The 18539-nt window shown below is 51.8% G+C and overlaps 8 protein-coding genes across 8 annotated transcripts, besides 1 other annotated feature; 3 read left to right on the forward strand and 5 right to left on the reverse strand.

Annotated features, from left to right (window-relative positions):
• Window positions 1-250: 250 nt before the first annotated feature.
• CTRU02_202122 (uncharacterized protein) lies at window positions 251-2878 on the reverse strand (the record flags this gene model as incomplete). Its single annotated transcript, XM_036732490.1, has 1 exon — window positions 251-2878. The coding sequence occupies one exon, from the start codon at window positions 2876-2878 to the stop codon at window positions 251-253; it is 2628 nt and encodes an 875-aa protein (XP_036575740.1).
• Window positions 2879-3544: 666 nt separating this feature from the next.
• CTRU02_202123 (pyrimidine 5'-nucleotidase) lies at window positions 3545-4607 on the forward strand (the record flags this gene model as incomplete). The annotated part of the gene is made up of 4 exons (XM_036732489.1): window positions 3545-3783; window positions 3844-3872; window positions 3925-4386; window positions 4438-4607. The coding sequence occupies 4 exons, from the start codon at window positions 3545-3547 to the stop codon at window positions 4605-4607; spliced, it is 900 nt and encodes a 299-aa protein (XP_036575739.1).
• Window positions 4608-4842: 235 nt separating this feature from the next.
• Window positions 4843-5387, reverse strand: CTRU02_202124 (RNA polymerase II transcription mediator; the record flags this gene model as incomplete). Its single annotated transcript, XM_036732488.1, has 3 exons — window positions 4843-5102; window positions 5171-5285; window positions 5346-5387. 3 exons carry the CDS (start codon window positions 5385-5387, stop codon window positions 4843-4845), a joined length of 417 nt encoding a protein of 138 aa, XP_036575738.1.
• A 290-nt stretch (window positions 5388-5677) lies between these two features.
• Window positions 5678-6430, forward strand: CTRU02_202125 (uncharacterized protein; the record flags this gene model as incomplete). The annotated part of the gene is made up of 1 exon (XM_036732487.1): window positions 5678-6430. One exon carries the CDS (start codon window positions 5678-5680, stop codon window positions 6428-6430), a length of 753 nt encoding a protein of 250 aa, XP_036575737.1.
• Window positions 6431-7285: 855 nt separating this feature from the next.
• Window positions 7286-7408: a sequence feature (Protein overlapping with rRNA (CTRU02_202126, KAL0944239.1) was converted to a misc_feature.).
• A 1626-nt stretch (window positions 7409-9034) lies between these two features.
• Window positions 9035-11669, reverse strand: CTRU02_202127 (Cullin family protein; the record flags this gene model as incomplete). The annotated part of the gene is made up of 6 exons (XM_036732486.2): window positions 9035-9223; window positions 9281-11166; window positions 11227-11312; window positions 11363-11379; window positions 11461-11530; window positions 11599-11669. 6 exons carry the CDS (start codon window positions 11667-11669, stop codon window positions 9035-9037), a joined length of 2319 nt encoding a protein of 772 aa, XP_036575736.2.
• Window positions 11670-13277: 1608 nt separating this feature from the next.
• CTRU02_202128 (Regulator of phospholipase D SRF1) lies at window positions 13278-14477 on the reverse strand (the record flags this gene model as incomplete). The annotated part of the gene is made up of 2 exons (XM_036732485.1): window positions 13278-14278; window positions 14354-14477. The coding sequence occupies 2 exons, from the start codon at window positions 14475-14477 to the stop codon at window positions 13278-13280; spliced, it is 1125 nt and encodes a 374-aa protein (XP_036575735.1).
• A 1681-nt stretch (window positions 14478-16158) lies between these two features.
• On the forward strand, window positions 16159-17102 carry CTRU02_202129 (uncharacterized protein; the record flags this gene model as incomplete). The annotated part of the gene is made up of 2 exons (XM_036732483.1): window positions 16159-16595; window positions 16658-17102. The coding sequence occupies 2 exons, from the start codon at window positions 16159-16161 to the stop codon at window positions 17100-17102; spliced, it is 882 nt and encodes a 293-aa protein (XP_036575734.1).
• Window positions 17103-17348: 246 nt separating this feature from the next.
• CTRU02_202130 (uncharacterized protein) lies at window positions 17349-17951 on the reverse strand (the record flags this gene model as incomplete). Its single annotated transcript, XM_036732484.1, has 1 exon — window positions 17349-17951. The coding sequence occupies one exon, from the start codon at window positions 17949-17951 to the stop codon at window positions 17349-17351; it is 603 nt and encodes a 200-aa protein (XP_036575733.1).
• Window positions 17952-18539: the final 588 nt, after the last annotated feature.

Raw genomic sequence — 18539 nt, forward strand, 5'->3', positions numbered from 1 at the left:
CTATGCTGTGGGCAGCATTAGCTTGTCAAGTCTAGAGTCACATGGTGCCCAAGTCTAATGCCTGCGATGTGTTGTGCAAAGGTTCCTTTTTGTCCACCTGGTGGTCCTACAAAGATTTCTTACTTAATACAACTGTTGCTGAAACACCGTCCAGCCATTCTTTTCCCAATTTTCCGCGCCAAACATAACATCCCCCAATCATATATTAAGATTTATCGTCATCTGTGCTGGCGCACCTTCACCGTCTTATTCATCGGTAGACCGGACGCGGGCCCTCGTCGGCATAGTAGACTTCCGGAGCGGCCACCCTCGGCCTCTCAATATATGAGACCTCCGCCTCACCTCGCGGTGGGACCGGCTGGCTGTAGTACTGTTGCTCCACAGGTCTAACACTATATTCTCTCCGCACATGAGGCTCGGCTACTGGCCGCACGCTATATGAACGCGGGCCAGGCTGGATCACCTCTCGTCGGGCCTCGGGGTGCATAGGCGCAGCGGCAAAATCCTGAAGGGGAAGTTGCTCTGGTCTGACACTCTGTACTCTTCCATACTCCCGGGGAAGCTCATATCGTACTGTTTCTGCCGGTCGAGCCGTCGCCGCTCGCATCATGAACTCCCTTGCCACTTCCTCCATAATCCGTCGTTCCGTGCCGTTTCTAACCTGGGCATACTCTTCTCCTGGCGGTGCCATTGGTCTTGTTGAGTATTCCCGCTGTCGGTATACACGATGAGGATCTGCAACAGCATACTCTGGCTGAGTAATCACTCTCCGTGGTGCCGCATACATGGGCGATGTTCGTTGGTAAAGGACATCGTCGTCAAGGGGGTCCAATCCAGGTCGTCTGGACTCGGCTCGGATCGGCGCTCTCTCGTATATGATATCAGGCTCACCAGGTCGGGGTGGCGGCCCTGTAGGCTGACGGAGGACGCTTGCCGGCTCATAGTACCTGCGGCCACTGGCGGGATCCACCACAACTCTACCGGAGGGTGCCTTGGGTGGCCCCATGAGAGGTGACCCTCTTTCTCTCATGACGGGCGAACGGGATCTTCCCCGCTCTGCCTGGGGACGAACGCTCATCCGCGTGACTTCGTATGCATCGCGATAGTATCGTGTGGGTTCTCTACCGTAGCGATCGACACTAGCTGGAGAATCTGCGTAAACCTCACTCGGCGCGGTATGAACTGCATATACACCAGGTGACTGCACTCGCTGAACATATTCAGCGCCGCTGGGGATGCGGGGTTCCTCCACATACTCTCTTCCATAACCATATTCGCCAGTAACCATAGCTTGGCTCACCGGGCGTGGGCGATACTCTTGGGTCTCATACGCTGGGGCTGCGCCGTCCTCCCTATAGGACCGAGAAAATTGCCGTTCTGGCTGGGCATAGCGAGGCTCCTCTCCCACCTGTCTCCTCTGTCGCTTCTGTGGACGAACGAATGACGGCGCACTCATGGGAGAGGCCGACCGTGGCTCTGGCTTGATGTAAGGCTCAGTCTCTGGCGCTTGCCGGGCTGGCTTCTTATTGCTCAGATTGTGTTTTTTCTTTTTGCCCTTCCGCCTCTCGACATTTCGTCCCCCCTGTGGTGAGCTATCTGGGCTGGAAACAGGGTTTGGCTCATTACGCAGTGCTGCAACCTGTGCAGTGGTCCCTTGAAGAATACTCATGCCTGGCGTGTCTACTGCCGGGCCCCGTGCCGTAACAAGAGAGGACACATGGGCGGGCTGTGGCGCAATGGGGGATATGTTCTGTGCGCGAACTTCTATAAGCGGCGAGGGCTGGTGCTCAAGTAAAGAGCCTCTCAGCTGTTGGTGACCTGCTGCTGGGACAGACTTATCAGCACCGTCGTCAAGGTCCATAACGCCCGACTCTTCAGATCGACTGGCATTTCCGCTCCCACCTCCTGATGTTGACCCTGTATTATCACCCCCCTCTGTTCTCTGCGTCGTTCCTACCGACGGATAACGTTCATAATGCGCCGTATCGGCTGCGCTTGGGATAGTTCGTGCGTGGGAAGGCATGGAGGTCGAAGCTTGGCCCTGTGGCTGATGAGTAGCAGAGGCATGGGGGAGCGAGGAAGGCAAGCCAGATGGGGACTCTTGGTTCGTTTGACCTTGCATCTGACGGTCGAAGGGCTGGGAGGGCGCGGAATGTTTCTCCGCCCGTGCAGCTCCCTCTGGGTCGTTCCCCGCTTGCGAACTGCGGAGAGAGGAATCGGGCGAGTTGTGTTGGGAGGAGTAGTAGGAGTTCTCATCAAACGAGTCACTTGCAGCTGAGGTGTTAGCAGCTAGGGTGGCATTGGCAGGCAGAGGTGCAGTAGCTTGGACGAGTGTCAGAGCCTTGGACAGGACATCGGACAGATCAAAGTCGGCGAGAGGCTCTGACTGGGCCGAAGCCTTCATAGAAGCACGGCGTTGATCGATCTCGTCTCGTAATGCTCGCTCAAGACGCTGCCGTTGCAACTGGATCTCAGCTTTGATCAGGTCATCAGATTTCTCGAGGAAAATAGGATTGATCTCTGTGCTGCCGGAGCCATACGGTCTTGCGGGCAGATTCGCGTTAGTCGGAGGAGGGTTTCCCAGACCAGGGAGGGAAGCGTGTTGCGTGCTGGACGCAGACGAGTTCCTGGCCTGAACAGACTGAGCTGTGTTTCCAGTCGATTCTTTTGCTGGGGTAGAAGGGCTTGCAGACGTAAGTGTCTGTTTCGCTAACTGGGATGGCACCTTGATTCTTGGATGAGCGCCAGCGAGAATGGCATCGCGAAATTCCACGATCCTCTCGCACTGCTGTATTTGGTGAAGTTCATCCTTTGAAAGACTCAGACTGGAGGCATGCGAAGCCATCAAAGGCATCGTCGCAAGCTGCCCTTGAGCCATGGTAGAAGAGCAACCTTACACAGAGAAGTTCCTTCCCTGTGCGCAAAAGATCGGCAACCAAGCAGAAAAAGCACGAAAGAAAAATGAACACAAGCGAATGCCAGGAATCCTAAATGATTAGAGCCTGCGCAGTCGTTGAATACGTAGCGCAAGAAGACTTGAAAGAACTCTGCTATACAGTGGGACAAGGGAAAAGGAGGTGTGGTTTGATTGTTAGTGGATTTGGTAATGGAGAAAAAGAAATGGTTGAGACGTCGAGGCAGGTGATCCACGGTTCCTGGGTCTGATGTTTGCTTGCAGAAACTGCTTATAGCGATTTTTACCAATAATGCATGTAAGCAGACTGTGGCTCGTGCACCAGTCTGCTCGTCAACTTATTTGTTGGAACGCTATTCTTCTTAGCGCTACTGCACCCACCTGTCCTGCTGGGAGCTACTCCCTGCAAACTGCTGCTTCTAATTGCCGCAAAAGAGCAACGTAGTGTACATGCCATCTCGGCGACGTGACTCAACTACAAGACACTTGTGTCCTTCTGCCATCCAAAGCCTCACAAAGCTCTAGCTAGCATTTGTAATCCTGCCGGGGAGGTGTTTTTGCTTCCGATTCCAAACTAAAGAGAAATAAATAGTGCCGTTTGGTTTCCACTCGGCCAATTTAGCTTGCTTCATGCCCGGCAGACTCCCACGCCTATCTAGAACCTTCACTTCTCAAATTCGACCTCTCAGGTCTTCTTGCCAACAACCACAACGGCATTTCATACTGACGCCTCCAATTAAGCTCTGCAAGCCCACGCAATTACTCCAACCTGTATTTCGCTACGGTCTACGCCATTTACACACCAACCCAGCCATGGACTCCAAAGCCCCTTCCAATGGGACGTCAGCTCCCAAGCCAGTACTCTTCTTGTAGGTGACGCCAAACTAACACATATCCATGACGGGCCAGTCATACTGACAGGCTCAAAGTGATATCGATAATTGCCTATACCCCAGAAGTGAGTATCGCTGAACATTCATGAGACGAGCCGGCAAACTAACCTCCTTCAGGCTCAAGAGTCCAAGACCACATGGCCCAACTCATCGACGAGTACTTTGCAAAACACCTCGCCCTCTCATGGGACGATGCGGTGAAGCTACACAAGGAATACTTCACTAACTACGGTCTTGCCATTGAGGGCTTGGTGAGGCACCACCAAATCGACCCCCTAGAGTACAACTCAAAAGTCGATGATGCTCTACCTTTAGAGAACATTCTCAAGCCCAACCCCGAACTAAGGCAACTACTGGAAGACGTCGACAAGAGCAAGTGCACTATGTGGCTTCTGACAAACGCTTATGTCAACCACGCCAAGCGCGTGGTGAAGCTGTTGGGAATCGAAGACCTCTTCGACGGTCTGACTTTCTGCGACTACGGACAGCAGCCGCTGATATGCAAACCCGCCAAGGAGATGTATCTCAGAGCCATGAAGGATGCGGGCGTCGAGAAGATGGAGGATTGTTATTTCGTTGGTAAGCTACCTTATACAGGTCTATCGGTCGCAGGTTAACAAGTGACTGCAGATGACTCGTACCTGAATTGCCAAAAGGCCCAAGAGTACGGCTGGAACGTGGCGCATCTGGTGGAGGAAGGGTTGCCTGTACCAAAGACACAGGCATCCAAGTACCAAGTCCGGCACTTAAGGGAGCTGCGGGAGGTCTTCCCCCAATTCTTCAAGTCGAAGAAGGCTTAGATTTTAGACGGCCAAAGAAGATGAGGCATTAACTTGGCACGGGAAAGGGGACCAAAAACAGCGAATTATACTTGTAGATGGAGTTTATTGATGCAAAAACCATTCAAATGGTTTGGATCGGGTATCGCTGGGACCATAGATATCCTTCACATACCCCAAATTTGACCTTTTCAACGCCCAAACACCCCCCAATGCTGCTGTAATTTCACCTGACCACTGTTCTTCTGAAAAACTCTCATGGTCTGCGAATGCTTCTGATCACTTCGTCGAGTTTGGCGAGGATCTGGTCCTTCTCCTTGATCGCGTCCTGCCTCTGCGCCTCAGCAACCTTCAGTTCGTCCTCCAGCTCCTGTATGTATCGCTCCTGGTCGGCCTCGCTGCTGTCTAGTCCAGGGAGACTGGATATAAGGACTTCAATCTGCTGTTCCTTGATAATCAAGTCACGCGATAGCTCAGCTAGTCCCTCTTTGAACTCGTCTGGGGGCAGAGGATCAACTGCACATGATCAGCCAGCCGTCTCGGTAGGCCGGCGTTTGTCGCAGGGGTTTCAATGAAATACATACCCTCCTTTTGGTCTGGATCCTGCTTGACTTCGCGAATCTTGTCATTGGGTCCGAGGAGTTCGAGGTCATGACGTCGGTGAACGAAGTGAAAGCTCGCAACAAATTGTTGCGCGAGCTAGAGAAAATGTCAGCCATTGCGGCATGGCAAGTAGGGTAAGAAGTCGGAAAATCGTACCTGATCAACAGCATCTTGTAATTGAGTGAGTCTGTCGCCCATGGTGCCTGTTGCCCGGGGACTGCGACGACGAAGGACGTGACAGTCAGTCTTGGTCGAAATGACAGGCAAGGCTGCGGTTATGCTTCCCCAGAAGCGGTAGGTATTCCGCGGGGCATGGCCAGGATATCAGCACCAACGCACTGGCCAGCACGGCACTGAGCTACGGTACGTACCTGCTCTATATCGACCCAACCACTGATCTCAAGAAGGATATTTCCATCGCTCAGCCGTGAATATTAGCAGTGGGATGCAAAGTAACCTTCACTGTTCCTACGTTCTAGAAAAGGAGTATGCATGCTCTGCGCCGTTGTTTCCCGAGGATATTGTCTTCTCGTTCTCAGCGTCTTTCCTTAATTCCTCACCATACGCGTCCTCTCTCGAAACAACCGTCACTTGGACGGGATGCAAAAGCCAGACATGACTTGATATTTCCCAACTCTCCTACGACCAAACACCACGACCTGGCGTCATTTCTGATCTATGCTGAACGTGCGGGACTCGACATATCGTCAACTGTATACGTGGGAACCCACTATGAGTACACTGTCTCGTCGGCTCTCACACAGTATGGCATTCATACTGAACGAATAGGCGGCACCTCAGACTACGGTATTGATCTTCTTGGCATTTGGAAGCTACCACGACAGAAAGACAATATGAGAATTATCATACAGTGCAAGGGTGGTTCACAGCGAGTCAGCCCTGCACTCATTCGCGAGCTGGAAGGCTCCTTCATCGGCGCCCCCGTCGGCTGGCGTGGAGAAGGGGTCATCGCCCTTCTTGTCAGCGAGAAGACATCAAGTAAGGGAGTACGTGAGGCTATTGGGCGAAGTCGGTGGCCGATGGGCTTCATCTCGTGCTCCAGGGATGGTGTAGTTCAACAAATGCTCTGGAATCAGCGGGCAGAGGAGGAGGGCTTGAGAGGTGTAGGCGTTGCGATACGCCATCCCGAATCCAAGGGTGGGCAGTCGCAAGTTGTATTGACATACCAGGGTAAAAGTCTTCAACAGCATCCTGATAAGAACGTATCGAATGCTGGTTGAGCTCTACGGCCTCTCTACAATGCATCAAACTGTTGAGATGTCAGTCACATCCGTATCCACACTTTTATGAAGACATCGAATGGGCATGCGTGATGCGTCGTAACTGATGTTTTTTTTTAGATATGGGGGAAATGACAAGACTTCAATCTTTTGGTGCTGGTCTATTTGACAATAACGCTACGGCTTTGAAGAGCCTTAAATAGCAGTTTGGCCTAGAGAGCACATTTGCATGGTACCTTGGTTCCTAAACCCCGTTTTCACAATTCAAACATCGCGGAAAGCCTGTTATCATTAGCTCCTTTCCTTCCTCTTCACATCGGAGTCCAGATCTATACCACGTAATCAACAGCAGGATTTGTACATAAGTTTTGGTATATCGACAAGAAACGCTTGTCCTCCCTTTTCAAAGCGTGCATATACGATGAAATTGTGACAATCCCCCTCAAATCTGCCGGGCTGGTTCACAGATACTGCTAGTCTAGCCCAGCGTGCTTTACCTCGCCTTCTTAGCCTGTGCGTATTTGTTTCACACGACAGATTATATGTGCGTCCTACAAGCGTTTTACGTGTCACAGATTATCGCTCAGCCATATCTTCCACTTGCTGCAACGCATCATAGCACTTAAGCTCATGAGCATATCAACTCATGAAAGTATACAGTCTTGTCTCAGCGGGGATCACGGACGCTTGGTATCATCACATACATTATTTAAAAGAGAGATGAGCCGCTTGTTCACTTGGGTCCGGTCGGTGCCACGCCTACGCAAAACTAATGAAAGTCCAAAAACATACAACACCAGGTATTCGCTGGTCGTCACCGACCCAACTACTAATCCGGCCCTCATTGGCTTATCTATGGGAGAGCGGACGGGATCCCGAGTTTTCCAATGGGTATGGTCGTATGTGGTCATTCCAGCTGCGCAGTTTCATTATAAGGCTGGAATGACCAGGAAAGCATCCCGAGACAACCATCGTTGAGATCGTCTAACGAAACGCCACTGCACTTAGAGGATTACGTACGAGTCTTCGAAGTGAACTACATTCCCAAAGCATGGTCTCTTTTCCCATGTCCTACAATAGTGTCCCCAGAGCAGGTAACGTTGGTGTCTACGGTTAGCTTACTGTCTGACACACAATACACCTCTTCAAGCCGGCGTTGACTTCTTCGTCATTATTGCCATTCTCAGTTTCCCTCTCCCCAAAAAGGTCATCGAAAAAGTTGGATTTTATATCAATAAGAAACTATGTTGTTCCCAATCATCTCAAATGAGTTATTCCGCTGAGTCCATTAATTTTGGAAGAAACGCCCGTGTCTGGAAGCCTCGGTGCAACCCAATTCACAATGATCCCAAAGCCTGGCATAAAGAATTCTATCCGTGGCAGAGTTGAATGGGCACCGCAAAGCCGAAAGAAACATGGTCTAGTACATTTTGGGGGGGGGGGTAGTGTTGAACGTTACTGTCACGGTGAGCCCGTACTATCATTCTCGCCCTCGGAAAAGTTTTCCATACCAATCTCTGTTCCTGCCGGCTTACTCTCTGAATTGCATTTATCTTCTATCTCCAATGTAGCCTGTGTAGCTTATAAACATGTTCTTATCTCCAAAAGGCTCAGAGAGCCTGTAATAGACATGTAAATAGTTGTCAACACGACACCGAAGCCAGGACCAATATGAGAGAAGATCGAGAAAAAAAAGAAAAAAAAGAGAAAAAAAACAAGAACTGTATTTGGCATCAGGATGCACTGGGGTTTCTCGACATAGATATAAAACCTATCGAAGGTCTGTTAGAATGGATTTAAGCAGAGAAATTTGAAGTGGCTGCTAGACTATCCTTTCCGGAGCCCGAGATAATACTCATGAGGATGCTTTGGGAAGGCTAGTCGGGTATCATATCAAACCCTTCAGGTTTATCTTCTTGTTAACTGGTCCTCCATGACGCAGCTGGCAAAGCGAGACTCTTTGCAAGTCATTAGGGATAACATCACACAACCTTGAGCTTCAAATAACGATACCTACCAAGCAACTATTTATTGAGAGTATGTCTTCTCAACATAACACAGCTTGGGATGGAGGATCTCCTCGTCTGTGCCTCGAGTAATGATTGTTCCTTGGACTCAACCTGCTACAACTTTCGTATCGATGGTGCTGATGATTTGCTTCATATCCCTAGATCCGCAGAAATCAAATCGCTATCAGCCGTTCGATTCTGCTGCAAGACCCGTCGCCTCGAACTTCTGCAATCTCCAGGCTTCATTCATCTATACTTGAAGGACATGAATAACATCTCTTCATTCATTACCTGTCATTCACCAGGATCAAAGTACGCGGTATGATTTCAACAGTCAATACGAAAAATTCGCATGCAGCTATCTAGCCTTGCCCGCCTGCCGACCGCCCCTGACCCGAAGAAAACCCCATTTCGTCAGTGTTCCTCCGTCCTGTTGTTGGAGAACCCGCACACGCCTAAAGTGTGCCCGTGTAACGCAAATCGAATGCCTGGTAAAGATGGGGTGTGTATGCAGTTTTGAAGGTGTTGTAATACATTGACAGTCGAGAGAGGCAAGAGGGTGTTTCCTCCTCCCGAGAGGAAAAGCCCGATCCAATTACGCCAAGTACCCTAACTCGTCGTCCTCGAGTCGTTCCAAGTATTCCTTGTCGAGCAGAATCTCTATGCACTTCTTGATGTCTGAGACCTTTGGTACAAATCGCGAACGGATCTGGTTAATGGTCTCGCTGACGAGCTGCGTGTGCTTCATCTTCTTTCTCGCCTTCATAATACGGACAATGGCGGACTGTGGGACACGTTAGGGCACGATGAAAAGTGAAGACAAATCGAACAAGATACATACCTGCAAAAGAAGCTTGCGGTCTTCCTCAATCGTCTTGTTGGTCTCCACCTCTTCCTGCTTGGCCTCCTTGGCTCCTCCGAGGTTCAGATTGACTCTGATCTTTTTACTCTTGAAGTCGTAGTTCAGCCTGAAGCTCTTACCAGGCTCGGGTTTGCCCTCAGGGGACGCGATAAGCACCTTGGCCTTAAGCAGGATAGCCAGAGCCTGATCAAGGACCTCGGAACTCAACAAAGTCACGCCGGCAATGTCCTCGTAGGTGTGCTTGTCCTTATCGTTGAACATGAGCAAAATGGCCATTTGGTAGACTGAAACCTGGAAAGTGTACGGTGTCTTGCTGTTCTTGCAATACCCTGCCTTGAGCTCGCCCTTGCAGAGTTGCCAAAGCCACGTCAACTTGCGCCCCTCATGTCTGTTCTTGTAGAACCGAGCGAAGCGCTCGCAATCCTCGTTAATCTCCGCAGGGGGGGTAAAGCTGGTGTTTGGTGCCGTCAATGGCCAGAAACCGGTACCAAGAATGGAGTATTGAGAGTCGAGAGCGTTCTTGGTGATACCAAGACCAGCTACATGTTCCTTGAAGCTAACGTTCAGGTCCTTGGAGGTCTGCATGTCCTGGAACATTCTCTGGAGCTTGTTTGTGTACTCGAAACCACAAGCCTCTTTCAGCTTGCTGATCATGCTGGTCTCTGCGTCGTCTGACGACGAGTTGCTGTGGACCAGTCTGCGTGCGAGCATGCGTGAGTAGAACTTCTGGAAAACGTCCTTGTCCTCAATGTATTTGAAGACCGTCATGATCTGAGTAAGAGTGTTTTCCAACTCAGCTTCCTCGATACCAGTGCTGCTTTTGCGGAGTAAGACGTCGGTATACTTGGCCAGGAGCTCTGGCGACTTGTTTGAACCTGATTTGCAGACCTCGTTTCTGTTGATAAACTCTCGGCAGGCATTATCCAGGGATCGTGTAAACTCGGCCTCGCCCTCGAAGGCTCTAGTCACCAGGCCAGAGTATTGAGAGTGGATCTCCAGCAATGCATCGACGTAAACCTTTGGCTCCAGCTTCTCAGCGTCTGAGGCCACCTTCTCAACAGCACCCAGACCGGCCTTGCGGACGTGAGTCTCAAACCTCTGGCGGAGAGGATCCAGGCCCTCGGGAATCCTGGACAATAGTTTGTACATCCGAGCCATATCTTCCTCCCTGTCGTTGTCCAGAAGGACTTGGAATTCGTCGCGTAAGAGCGTTGAATGGTCGGCAATGAGGGCCTGGTTGCATGTCTTCCGCAAAGGATTGATGATGTCGGCATGCAGGTACATGCGAACGCGCTCCTCCTCTTCCTGCAACCGGGTTTCCGCCTTCTTCATGTACTCCACGACGCTGTTCTCGGCAACGAACTGCTTCGACTCGTTCTGGTAGTACTCCTTAGTAGCAGCCAGGAAGGGGCGTTCGAAGTGGAAACGGTAGACGTCGAGAGTCGACTTGGTAGGGTCGGAGTCGTCGAGACCAAGGGATACGAAGGAATCGACAACCTGCTTGATCTGGCCATACTCAATCGTCTCTCCGTTACGTTGCTTCTCGACAAGCTTCAGCACCGCCTCCATGACCTTGCCTGACACGTTCTCAAAAAGTACCCTACGCCACTGAACCAAATGCAGTGTGTAGACATCGTAGATATTCTTCTTACCCTCATCCATCTCGCGCTTCACCCAGTGACGGTTTAGATACCGGAACAGGTGGTGGATATATTTGGCGGCGATGGTGTATCGGTTCCATTCTTTGATGTAGAAAGTCAGGAGCGCCTCGTCGGTATGCGTCTTGGACTGTTGCACAAGTCCCTCAAGATGCTGCTTGAGGTATTCAATGAGCTTATTGTACAGTTCTTCGCCGAGTAGATGGGCTATTTCAAGCAGTCAGCACGACCGCGGCCAACGGCACAAAGCTTTTCTTCCAAGCTTACCTCCTCTATGATTGCCTGAGCCGATGCTCCCGTGCGGCACCGACAATCCAACCGCCTTTTGAGATGTACAGAAATTATGAACGGCCCTGCAACCCAGGTTAGAGTAGGCCGGCCGTATTCGGTCAGCATGACATACGTGTAGACGCCCATGTACTGCAGCACAAAGAAAGGTCAGCGGATCCCATCAAACAAATCATTTAGAGAGCCAAATTGTGGGAGTTTAGATGGACTTACAATTTGCATGTCGATACCACGCTCAAGGTCCAGCATGATACGCTGAATGCCGGCCTCGAGGTACTTCCATCTGCAACCAGTCAGCGCGGGGTGTTGACAAGCGGCGATGTAGTCGCAAGGCTACGAAAGTCCACTCACGTGGCTCCAATGTCTTCCCGGTTGGGAACCGGAGGCATCTGGATAGCGGGCGCCATCTTCTCTGCTGTCATCATCCGACGGTCTCGGTTCGTGTTGGTGGTCGGCAGAAAAGTGGCGAGGCCGTCGTGGCCGTTATGGTGGGGATGAGCTGTTGGTCGAAGTGACGATTCGCGTGGGGAGCGGGGGGGGCCTGCTGAGAAAGAAGATGTTTAAGCAGTCACCTTCAAAGAAAATCCAGCGAACGTATGGGTATATGGGCTCCGGATCTTCTGTTGAGAGAAAGGTATCGAGGAGTGAAGACGTGGAGGATGAAGGGAGGAGATGTGGTTGCGGCACAGGCTTCGAGGACTCTCAAATCGGCGTCGGAGGCGAAGGCAAGGCGCCAGTCGCAAGGGTTGGGGGGGAAGAGGGAGGGCGACAAGGAAAGCCGGGTTGCCTTACGGAGACGGAGATGGATAGCTTAGAAAGAAAACACGCCCTTTGTCTGAGTCAGAGCGGGTAGGAGGGGCGTGAGAAGACGACGAGGATATTCTCAAATGGCACGTTTAAGGGAAAAGTAAAAAAAAAAGAGGAAGTTCAAGGCCTTGGCCAGAGCAGATGGGCGCGATCGGTTAGGCAGGCAAGTAGGCAGACAGACAGGCAAGGCAGGCAGCCGGACTATAGTCAGTGGATGGAGAGGCTGCTGGGTTGCTTGCACGGAGGCGTTTGGTGGTGGAGGAACTGAAGAAGGGCCGCTGACGCCCACGCCCACTCCAAGTCAGTCGCAGTGGTGGATGCCCTGCAACCATGCACCATGGAATCCGTCGGGCCTAGGACTGGTAACCAAATAGGAAGTGGGTCACCACCCGAGTAGGTCTAGCGGGATGTTTTGCCAAATCTCACCGCCCAGCTACCTGGACAGTGGTCATCTGGGAAAGGGAAGGCGTGATCTTTGGTGGTGCTGTGTGCTTAAATATTGCTGGGCTACCTGGCCGCCAGGGGGGCAGGAGCTACCGGGTAAGGGATGCTTCGGCCATTTTCAGCCTTATTTTGCACTTCCCCAGGTTATCTCAGCTCAGTCTAAGGCCTTCAATCTCAAGCTTGCGTTGCTATCGCGACCTATACCTTAATGTACGAGCGTACATCATTCAGAATGGCTTGTCACATGATTCTCTTCTAGACATTATCTTATTGCCATCTTTCATCTACTAAACAACCGATTGTGATAAGTTGTGTGCAATCATCAATCTGCTTCATGTTGTTCATCACAGCCTCATACCCCGTCCGTCTGAAGTTGAGCAGGTACACTGCCATCTCCTTATGGCGCTGTCCTGGTCTTCGTGGCGGCTCCATATTATGCCACCCTCACAGGGGTCTACGAAACCTAATGCCATCTGTCTTGGGAGGGTCCATAATGTTGATGTGCTTAACATAGAGGAATGTGATAGCCCTTTTTTCCCCTGAACAAAGCTGCAAATCATGCCCGCCTTTGTTACTTTCTGCCCAGAAGTCATAAATCAAACTCAGCTTTGAGACAGTGAGCACACGTGATTTTGAGCACAACACTTGACAAGACTGCAGACTAAAATGATAATAAGCATTAACAAAGAAGAATCATAGCGAATGATTGACGCTCCAGCTATAGTACAGGCTTTTAATACATCATGCATACCCAAAAGGGGCCAAGACGGCACCTCCAACTACATATGATCGTGAGAGCTTTCATCCTCGCCGCCTCCAAGTCGTCGTACTGTACGGAAAATGTTAACCACGAAGTTCATAGTCCATGCTAGCAATCCCACCAGCATAAAGGACGCCAGTGCCTTGGACAGGTGCCTCGCCGGGCCTGACTCCACGTTATGGAAAACCAATGACTCAAACGCCAAGGATGTACTGGCCGATTTGAAAATAATAAAGAAGAGATCCAAGAGAATCAGGGAGATCTTCTGGACAGCCGGACGGAGACCCAAAGGCTTGCCTGTGTACTCGTCCCAAATCATGTACCCAATGTAGGGCAGTGCGACTGTATCGACAGCTATGGCAACAATACTTTGTGCCCGCTCAGGGCTGCTCCCGCTCTTAGCGTTCTCGACCTGATAGATACGAGCTGCAATGGCCAAGGCAATGATGGATGTAACCATAACGGTAAGTCGAAAGGTGAGAGGAATAAGGTAGTGTCGCAGTATGAGGCTCCATAACCTCTTCCACAACGTCCTCGACCGCTTCCTCCTTGAAGTCTTGCTCTCAACGTCTCGGTGCGCGTTCTCGTCGTATCGTCTGTTAAAGTCGGGCTGCAGCTTATCCAGCACTTCAACGTCTACAACCTCCGACTCTTCGCCTTCCATGTGCCCATAGGCTGATGATTGTAGGAAATCTCTCCATGCTGCCGGCGGACCTTGTGTTGCCGGCCGATGCGCCGACACAATAACGGGCTCTGCGGTTCGTAAATGATCCCATTTTCTACCGTGCTGCGCTCCTTTGCCTCTGAAGACGTCCGTAAGCTTTATTTTCGAGCGCGGGCGGGCGTTTTCCAGAATCGGGTCTCCGGCTAGGTCGACGTAACCATCACGGGATACTCGGCGGTCGAGTGCGGTCGGCGCGTGGTTGTGCTGGGGAGGGACAGCCCGCGGTGGTGGTGATAGTAGTTGGAGCTGGTCTTCTGTGACCTGTCCATATCGTGTCTCATAGGAGTCGATCCAGGCTGCAAAGGGAGAGACTGATTAGCAAGGGTCCGGTGTAACTACACCTCAAGGGATGTGGCGAGCGAGATCCTTACGAGGGAGCGACCGCGGTGCCCTCAATCGTGGAGCACCAGTGTCGATTGCAGTACTACTTGTACCAACCGAGGCTCGGAAATCGGGCGAGCCAGAACTGCCAGGCGGGTGGCTAGAAGTGCTCATGGCGGTGTCGCCCGCGGCCGAGGCGGGACTCGGAGGGGCGGCTATGACGGGGTAGACGGTGACAGAGTGCGCCTAGGGTTCAACGCTTTCTCAATCGTGCGGCGGAGGGCTCTCATATTAATATGCACTCCGCCTTCCGGTCGAAGCGTCACAGGGTGGTGGTATTGATACTAGACAAGGGCGAGTAACATGTATGTTTGGTTCGAGGAGGTCGACAGTCGAAAGTGAGGAATGGGCTAAGCGAGAGATAAGAACGAAGAGAACTCAAGGGAAGTCGCAAGCTAGTGTTAGGGGAAAAAGAGGAAAGGAAGGGTAGAAAAAGCAAGGTAAAGCAAAGGAGCGCGTGACGGGTGACGAACAGCAGCCGTTGGGTACAGCCGTTCGTCCTCAACGGCGGCGGCGGCTGTGTCTCGTGGGAATGATGGGCTAGCGTTGCTGACCATGCCTTGCCTAGTCCTCTTTTTTTTCTCTTGGCTTATTGATTGATGAGGTGCCGACTCTCAAGGTGCAGGGGGCAAACAGCAGAAGGGAATAAAATGATGCAGAAGTAGAGAATCGACCATACGACAACAGAACGTGTGGTGACCTAAGAACCCGGGCAATTCCAGCAAACCGGGAGTTTCGCAGGTTACCGCAAGTAAATGATGTCGGCAGACCGCAGTACCAAACATGCACCTTTGCAGCGCAGCGCGACACCTTTGGCCAGTCGCACCAGTGGGTCAGCCAGAAGAAGAGCTGAAGAGCAGAAGAGAGAGGATAGAACCAATGGAGCGTGCCTGCTTGACAAGTGCATTTCGGTAGTACTGGAGCAACGTGCGGGCCCCCTAGCTCAGCGTTCCGGGGCTGTACGAAAGCACCTACGTTAAGGTAGTGGGGGTACATACTGCATATCCGCGGATACCCAGATAATAATACACCTCCAGAGAGTGCCCATCTGTATGCCACTTTGACACTGAAGTTTACTGGTCTTTAGCGGGTTTCGATAGCCAATTTGCGCTGGCAGATCGGCGACCCAGAGAAAAAAAATTCGCACAAGATAGAGGGGCACTCGACAGCGTAGCGTTCGTTGGGAGCCAGGTGGACCCCGGACTGCGCGCTCCAGAGCCCATGGCCCCCCATCAGCGCGTCTGACTAGGGGCCTCAATTGGGCCTAAATGCAACCTATCTTGGGCTCCCGGGACCTTCCATCATGTACCGTTCTAACACCGGAGTTCAGCGCACCACTTAAATCAAACCAGCGACCTATGACGCCCATGTGCGTCACCCTGTGGCCCAGGCTTAATCCAGGAAGCTTGACCCAGAAGCTAAGATGGATGACAAGGGGCAGGGCTCCAGCCTCAGAGCTTTCCCAGGTTCTGGTCAACCTCGGACTGAAAGAAACCGCGTCAAAATTGCCTCCGTTCTCAACAAGAGCTAAGAAGAGGCCGCCCGGATCGCGACTTTGCGACATTTTGCCCCCCCGATTCCAAATCCTATACAAAAACCGACATGAGTCCTGACAGCAACTGCTTCTGTTAGATCGAGCCGAGCGCACCTTCTTTTTATTTTCCCTCCACCGCAACTCCCGCCGGTTGCCGATCGCATATCCTCGGGCGACGTCAACTACGACATCGTCAACGACGACAACCGTGCTTCTTTGTCTTCTCTCCCCGCCCCCTCACCTGGACCCTCGGCATCCACAATGCGCCTCTACCTCCTGCCGCTCACCACGAGCCGAACACTGCTCTACTGCCAGCGCCTCAATATCACGACAACGAATAAGCAAGGCTTGGCAGATAAGGTCTCGAAAAGGGCTTCCAAGCTATGGGCAAGCTGGGAGGCAAGGGAAAGCGGATGGCAGAAGAAGGTCGTCAACTACGGCAATTACGCTCTTAGGCGCATCCCTTATGAAGAATGGGGGCTGAAATCGATCCCGCCGATTTCCGCACGCCGCAAGGACGAGGAGCTTAAGGGCAAGGAAAAGATTGAGCTGGTATACCCTGATAACATTATCCCAACCACCAAGGCCGAGCAGGTCGTCAGGACGTTGGCGACAGAGCGAGATGCATTGCACAAGAAGAAATTCATGTGGTGTCTGATAGGCATGCCTATCTCAGCACCATTTGCACTGGTACCAGTGTAAGACAACAAGACCAAGCCTTCGTTGCGCGGGGAGCACCGCTGACATTATGATATACTAGGATACCTAACCTTCCCTTTTTCTACCTTGTGTACAGAGCATGGTCGCATTGGCGCGCCCTTGAAGGAGGCAAGCATCTCCGGTTCCTTTTGGACAACAAACTCCTAGCTTTGTCCCCGTCAAAACTGCTAAACGACATCTATACTCCGCTAATTCCCGACAACATGGTCCCAACGCCGTCGAAGCCAGCCACAGGCGAAGCCGAGCCCCTGAAAGGCAAGTCAGACGTGGTCAAAGACGAAGAAATCCTGCTTTCGCAGGCAAATGGCCAGAGAATAGCCAAAGCGCTCGAAGTACCCGAATTGGGTGTCGAGATCGAGCGGGCCATCTGGCAAGTCAATCATGCCAAGAAGGCCAAACAAGAGGAAGCCGCAAAGCACACTGACGCCGATGCTCCCAAAGACAAAGAAAAGCCCACCAACGCGGTTGAAAAAGAGAAGAAGTAGGGGCTTCAAGGAGGCTCCCGAGAACCGCCTAGTGTGAAAGGCGAGCCTGTTCGCCATGATATATGAGCAAGAATGTTGTGGTGGGTGGTGTTTTTGTGGGCATCAAGTCCGGGTAGACTCTTCTCATCCTCGTGCGGCTGCAAGGTGCGGCCATCTTCTCCCCTCTAATAATGACGACGCTAGTGTTTTTCCTTCTTCCTTTCCCTCTTTCGTTTCATCTAGAAAGTTTGGAGGGGATTGAGATGCCTATGGTGCCTCAGAAGCCTGGTATATGTGGAAGCCATGTGCCCGGAGCACCGGCAGGCATCCACAGATGCACATTAGCCCAATGGCCAGGCCGACCCGTCTTGCCGTGTCTTTGGAGAAGGGACTGCGAAGCTTTGGGACGAGTGTGGGCCATTGCCGGGGGTTCTCGTCTGATAATTCCGGGTCGACGAGATCTTCCATTTCGCTAAAGAAGTCGTCCTCCTCGCCATCGTGCTCCTTCCAGTGCGCTGCTCGGATGTGCACGAGTGGCTGCTTCTTCTCTTGTAGGTCAGAGCTAGGCATGATGACAGCACTCCTCGCGGCGGCGTCTTGGATATCGCACTCGGCGATGATGCTGAGAATCTCCTCTCGTGTGTAGATCCTACTCTCTCGAGTCAGGGCCTCCGACTTCCACGCCATGGCGGCCTTGTGACGGAGCAGTCTTTGAGTCGGGCTCACATCCCCGCGATTCTGCTGTCGCCTTTTCTCACGCAACCTCTGGTCCCGCTGCGGTGCGACGCCAACGTTGACGTCTGGGTTTAGTGGGGATGGCACTAGGGGACTGTAGGCGACCCGGCTCGACAGTGTCGGCAATTTGAGCATGTTTGCGGTGGTGTTGTAATTATGACGATAGTCGTCGTTACTTCAAACTTGTGTATGTGTATGGACTACTGTATTGAGGGACAGGTCGCTCTTAATTGAGGGATGCAGAGAAATGGTCAACTTTGTTCCAGTCTACTACATGGTAGCTGGGAAGGACGTGTTGTAGGAAAGGGCGGGGGGAATGGGGGCCTTTTTTTGCGGGAGCAAGGGATCGTATGCAACCCGTATCTTGTCAACAGTCGTATCCTGGGCAGTGTATGCGTGTGTGTATGAGTGTATGTTTGTATGAGTGGGTGTGAGATATGCGAGGTATGAACGGGCGTCTCTGGAATGTCTCTTAAACGACCCAGGTACGAAAGGGATAGAGCTCCTCGTTCCTCCCTGGTGTCAGCCAAACGAGTGTGGAGGGCGTGGTTCTGGGTGAAACTGGCAAAGCTTGCCAGGAAGATTTAATTAAATCAACCAATCAGTCAATTAAATCAGGAGAGAGGTGTAATAGTGAGAGTGAGAGAGAGAGAGAAAGAGAGGAAGGACGAACGAAAAGAGGTATATTGCGAAATAAATGCGGGTGTGTGTGGCATTGAACTA

Source organism: Colletotrichum truncatum (assembly GCF_014235925.2).
Source record: "Colletotrichum truncatum strain CMES1059 chromosome Unknown Contig_0001, whole genome shotgun sequence".
Lineage (NCBI taxonomy): Eukaryota > Fungi > Ascomycota > Sordariomycetes > Glomerellales > Glomerellaceae > Colletotrichum > Colletotrichum truncatum.